Raw genomic sequence first — 6000 nt, forward strand, 5'->3', positions numbered from 1 at the left:
CCACTGAAACTTTGTCAGAAATTGGGCGCAAATCCGCCCCCACCCCCTGCCCAGTGCTGAAGGGGGTTTGAGAAATTCTCGGGGTTGCAGAGGGAGTAGCTGAAAGGCATTTCTCACATTTCGCCACTCACTTCTTACCTTCTCGTAGGATTCAGTCCTGGATCTGTGAACCGAGCTGGAATTAACTGACCATGTTTTAGGCAGCAGGATTTTCACATCTGAAAAATAAACTTGTTGCTTGGTCGCGTTGTGGAGGTAGGAAGAAGCAGCAGTCACTATTTCCTGTAAAGCAAAGACAAATTTCAAATCAATACCATATTTCATTAATCGAGTAAAGACAGGGAAGAGAATATAACACGTTCCTCTAACTCTCCCTCTCCTCACCAAATCCTGAATTCTAAAAATAACATACAACGTCAAACAGTCACAAAGCAAGAGCTATTAGTTCTCTTGAGACAACACATCAATGCCTCACCTTAACATTTTCAATAAGGTTGTCATCATGTTGGACTCTAGGGTTAATAGCAATTACTATGTCTCTATATCCATTATTTTCCAGTCTTGCTCCAGAAGAATTTATAACAAAATCACACACAATGCAGCTGAGCACAAAAACAAGGAGTTCTTGGAACCTCATTGTTGTACCCTGACGATCTGCGCCAATATCTTCTTACACTGTGATTAACATACTGACTGATCTCATGATTTGGCAGTAACTCAGGGATACTGAATGAGCTGGAACTAAATGGATAGTTAAAAGAGAGCCAGTGGGTGTGGAGGAAAAGAACACAAATCATCAAATCATCGAACATGTAACATCCACTGCCAGGCACATCCAATAGCTGCTCCCATGGGAATTCAAGAGGGAATTGGAAATCCCCCCAGGCCCAATAGCAGAATTATGAGATTAACAAGAATATCAAACAAATAAAGAGTAGCAACTCTATTATCAATGATGGAGTGTGAGAGGTTGCACTCTAGACCTCACTGGGGAGCAGAAAATTTATACTTTTGTAAAATCTGAAGGCCTTGAAGACTCAGAATGAACTCTCTACTGATAGGAACATAGGAATTAGGAGCAGAAGTAGGCAAATTCAGCCCTTCGAGCCTGTCAATCAGATCATGGCTGATCTCTCCCTCGTCTCAAATCCACCTCCCCACCTGTTCCCCATATCCCCTTATCCCTTTTTAAAATTAGAAACCATTCACCGATTCAGATGTCACTGCACTATGAGGCAGAGATTTCCATAAATACACCACCATCTGCAAGAAGTAGTTCCTCCTCATCATAGTTTTAAATATATCTCCTCTTGACCTATAGCTGCGACTTCTTGTTCTAGATTGCCCCATAAGAGGAAACATTTGGTCTATGTTTTATATACCTCGAACAGATCCCCTCACATCCTTCTAAACTCCAGCGGGTAGAAGCCCAAACTGTTTAATCTCTCCTCATACATCAGCCCTTTCATCCCTGGAATCATCTGGTGAACCTTCTCTGAACTGCCTCCAATGCCACCACATCATTCCTCAAAAAGAGACACTTGGGGCAGAGTTAGGATTCCTTAATCTTGGTGGCCATGGTCATTTTCAAGAATAGGAATTAGATTTGAGCTCTGCCATCTTGGGAAAAGAAAATCAATTTCAAGATGGCATTACATTACATCTGAAAAGTTGTAAGGAGAATTAACCATTTAGGAACACAGTTGACCTGATTTTGTATCTGCCTGTGTTGGTTGTGTATCTGCCTGTGTAGGAATAATTAATCATGTAAATTTTGAGCTTAAACTGGAGAGATTGTAAGAAAGTATAAAAGTCTTAATTTAGTAGGGATATTTAAAAGGGATAAAAATAAGTCCTATTTTGGATTAATCTGGATCAGGCTTTTTGTTAAATTCGGAAATGTATTCTTGATGGAACTGACGGTGAAAAGATAAATGGAAAGAATTATTCCAGAGTGTTTGAAGTGATGATGTCAATCTGAGTGAATTTATTCTGCTTCTGCTGAAACAAGCAGAGAATTAACCCATTCTGTCCCAGGCAGGATGGTTCTTTGTGTTGTAAGACTTGCAGTAATTTTAAGACAAAAATGTAACAGAAAGGGGAGTGAATGTTTAGTGGGGAGTTACATAAGGTAGAATGGGAGTGCGTGTTCAATGATGGGAATTATTATACTGCCATAATGCATTTAATTAAAATGTGTGATATGGATATGCAAAGTAGTGAAACAACCACAAAACTGGAGTAGTATTTCTGAACACAAAGCACACCCTATTGTAAATTTTGAATTTGGGAAGGTTGAAAACTATATTAGATGCCAGACAGGCTAAAAGGCAGAGCTCACCTATAACACCAAATTGACAGGTTAATATAATTATAGATGAGGGAAATAATTCAGTGGAATAAATGAGAAAAGAAAATGAACAGGGTAATAAAAGATATGTTATAGAGGAGCTGGTAGCAAACAGAGGACAACAGGATCAAAAGTCGGATTTATTGGATACAAAGGAGACATTTAAAGGGATTCCAGGAACTAGAATGCAGTTTAAGTGATAGCTATAGATGAAGGGACAAAGTTTCCTTCAAAGAAAGAAGAGGTAAGTGGACACTAATGGGCATTGAAAGCCCACAGCAGTATTTACACAGTTTGGGACAATTCTGACATAAGAAAATGTGCTGTGAGCAAGTTATCTTAATAAAACAATGTTATTTAAGACAAGAACAAACAATCAAAACAAGTTATGGCCTGGGATCAAATTGAAAGATTTGGTTGCTGTTTCAAAGATGTTACTAGCTTATAGAATTTGGGAAATGGAACCAAACCCTATGATATTATTATGACCAGTGACACTTGTGCTTATATTGATATAAAAGCTGAAGAAAATAAACATAAGAACATAAGAAATAGAAGCAGGAGTAGGCCATCTAGCCCCTCGAGCCTGCCCCGCCATTCAATAAGATCATGGCTGATCTGTCGTGTCTCAGTTCCACATTCCCGCCCTCTCCCCATAACCCTTAATCCCCTTGCCTATCAAAAACCTATCAACCCGCATCTTAAAAATATTTAGCGAGGCAGCCTCCACCACTTCAACGGGCAGAGAATTCCAGAGATTCACCACCCTTTGAGTGAAGAAGTTCCTCCTCAACTCCCTTCTAAACCGCCCCCCCTTTATCTTGAGGTCCTCTAGTCCTACTGTCCTTTCTGAGTGGGAAGAGCCTCTCCACCTCTATCCTATCCATCCCATTCATCATCTTATATGTCTCAATGAGATCTCCCCTCATTCTTCTAAACTCTAACGAGTACAAGCCTAGTTTATTCAGCCTCTCCTCATAGTTCAACCCCCTCAACTCCGGTATCACCCTAGTAAACCTCCTCTGCACTCCCTCCAAGGCCAAAATATCCGTGCGTAAGTGCGGCGACCAAAACTGCACACAGTACTCCAGCTGCAGCCTCACCAGTACCCTGTACAGTTGCAGCAAGACCTCCCTACTTTTATATTCAATCCCCCTCGCTATGAAGACCAGCATCCCATTAGCCTTCCTGACCACCTGCTGCACCTGCAGGCTGGGTTTTTGTGACTCATGCACAAGGACCCCAAGGTCCCTCTGCACCGTCGCCCGCTGCAGTTTTTTGCCAAGTAAGTAGTAGTCCTTCCGACCATTATTCCTACCAAAGTGGCAACCTCACATTTGCCAACATTAAATTCCATTTGCCAGTTCCTGGCCCATTCGCCCAGCCTATCTAGATCCTTCTGCAGACTCTCCACACCCTCCACGCAATTTTCCGTTCCACCAATCTTGGTGTCATCAGCAAATTTCGACACTATACACTCGGTTCCCTCCTCCAGATCATCTATATAAATGGTAAATAGCTGAGGCCCCAGCACCGACCCCTGGGGCACTCCACTCATCACCAACCGCCAATCCGAATAGCACCCACTGACCCCCACTCTCTGCCTCCTATTTGACAACCAGTCCTCTATCCACGCTAACACCCTACCCCCAACTCCATGCTCCCTTACCTTCTGTAATAATCTCTTGTGAGGCACCTTGTCAAGCACCTTCTGAAAATCAAGAAAGACCACACCCACCGGCTCTCCTCTATCCACCGCCCTAGACACATCCTCATAGAACTCCAATAAATTCGTCAGACATGACTTCCCCTTAATGAAACCTTGCTGCATCTGCTCTATCAAACAATTCTCCTCAAGATGCCTCGCTATTTTCTCCTTGATCACGGATTCTAACATTTTACCTACAACAGACGTTAAACTAACCGGCCTATAATTCCCTGCCTTTTGCCTGGCACCCTTCTTAAACAACGGCGTTACATTAGCCTTTTTCCAATCTTCCGGCACTTCCCCGGAATCCAGCAACGTTTGGAAAATAATCACCAAGGCATCCACTATCACCTCCGCCATTTCTTTCAGAACCCTTGGGTGCATTCCATCCGATCCTGGGGACTTGTCCACAATCAGTCCCTCCAGTCTGTCAAGCACCGCCCCTCTAGTAACAATTCAGACCCTCCACTCCTACTATCTTTCCATCGCTAACACCCGGCAAACTATTCACGTCTTCCTCCGTGAAGACCGAAACAAAAAAGTTATTCAAGGCCTCAGCCATTTCCCCATCCCCTACCACTAAGTCCCCCCTCTCATCCTCTAAGGGTCCAACGTTCACCCTAGCCAGCCTCTTCCTTTTTATATATTTATAAAAACTCTTGCTATCTTTTTTATATTAAGCACTAGCCCAGCTTCATAGTTTATCCTACCCTTCTTTATCAACTTCTTTGTCGTTCTTTGTTGATATTTAAACCTCTCCCAATCCTCTTCTCGCCCACTACTCGTAGCTACACTAAACGCATCCGCTTTTAATTTAACACTTTCCTTTACCTCCTTCGTTATCCACAGCTGATTATCTCTCCTCCTACAATCCTTTTTAACCATCAGAATAAATTTCTGCTGAGCACCAAGAAAGATCTCCTTAAAGATCCTCCACTGTTCCTCAGCAGACCTACCTTCCAACGCGCTCCCCCAAACAACATTCGCCAATTCCTCTCTCATCCTACCGTACTCCCCTCTGTTCAAACAAAGGACACATGTCCGGGATCCCACTTTCTCCTCCTCCATCTGCATCAGAAACTCCACCATACAATGATCACTCTTCCCAAGAGGATCCTTCACCGCAAGGTCCCTAATTCTACCCGCCTCATTACATAGCACCAGATCCAAGATAGCTCGCTCCCTCGTCGGCTCCAACGCACACTGTTCAAGGAAACTATCCCGGCAGCATTCCAAGAACTCCTCCTCAAGCCCACCGCGTCCAACATGGGTCGACCAATCAGTATGTAGATTGAAATCCCCCATAATTATCGTCGTTCCATTCCTGCACGCCTCATTTATTTGCGCGTTAACAGCCCGCCCCACCTCCAGATCATTATTTAGGGGCCTATAAACGACACCTACCAGCGTCTTCCTCCCTTTGCTGTTCCTAATCTCCACCCACAACGATTCCACTTTCTGCTCTTTGGTTCCTATATCATCCCTTACTACCACCCTGATGCTATCCTTAATCAGCAGAGCTACGCGCCCCCCCCTTTTTCCTCCTGCCTATCCTTCCTAAACACCTGGACGTTCAGCTCCCAGTCCCTGTCACCTTGCAGCCACGTCTCTGTAATGGCCACCAGATCATATCCATTTGTGCTGATCTGCGCCACCAGCTCATCCACTTTATTCCGAATGCTTCGTGCATTCAGATAAAGCGCCTTCATCCCAGCCTTCACCTGTACCCTATTTGCCAGAACGCCACCAACCACACTCACGCCCCCTACTCCCTTTATTATTGGGACATCCTTGGCCTCTTCCCTTACCTGCACCCTCTCCTCAACTTTAGACCCCGTAATGTCACCTACCCTCGCACCCTTCCCCCCCAATTAGTTTAAAACCCTATCTACAGTCCTATTTACACGATTAGCCAGGACTCTGGTCCCAGCACGGTTCAGAC

At 44.0% G+C, this 6000-nt stretch overlaps 1 protein-coding gene across 1 annotated transcript in view; it reads right to left on the bottom strand.

Annotated features, from left to right (window-relative positions):
- LOC145347585 (calcium-activated chloride channel regulator 3A-1-like) overlaps window positions 1-705 on the bottom strand; it is a 41725-nt gene extending 41020 nt beyond the window's left edge. Inside the window, exons 1-2 of the mRNA XM_080195170.1 lie at window positions 476-705; window positions 139-282 (exon numbers count right to left, since the gene is read on the bottom strand). Of these exons, the coding sequence (XP_080051296.1) occupies window positions 139-282; window positions 476-637 (306 nt within the window). The 5' untranslated portion in view covers window positions 638-705. The remainder of the gene's footprint in view (window positions 1-138; window positions 283-475) is intronic.
- Window positions 706-6000: the final 5295 nt, after the last annotated feature.

The sequence above is a fragment of the Carcharhinus amblyrhynchos genome, chromosome 9 (assembly GCF_965287045.1).
Source record: "Carcharhinus amblyrhynchos chromosome 9, sCarAmb.v2.hapA, whole genome shotgun sequence".
NCBI lineage: Eukaryota > Metazoa > Chordata > Chondrichthyes > Carcharhiniformes > Carcharhinidae > Carcharhinus > Carcharhinus amblyrhynchos.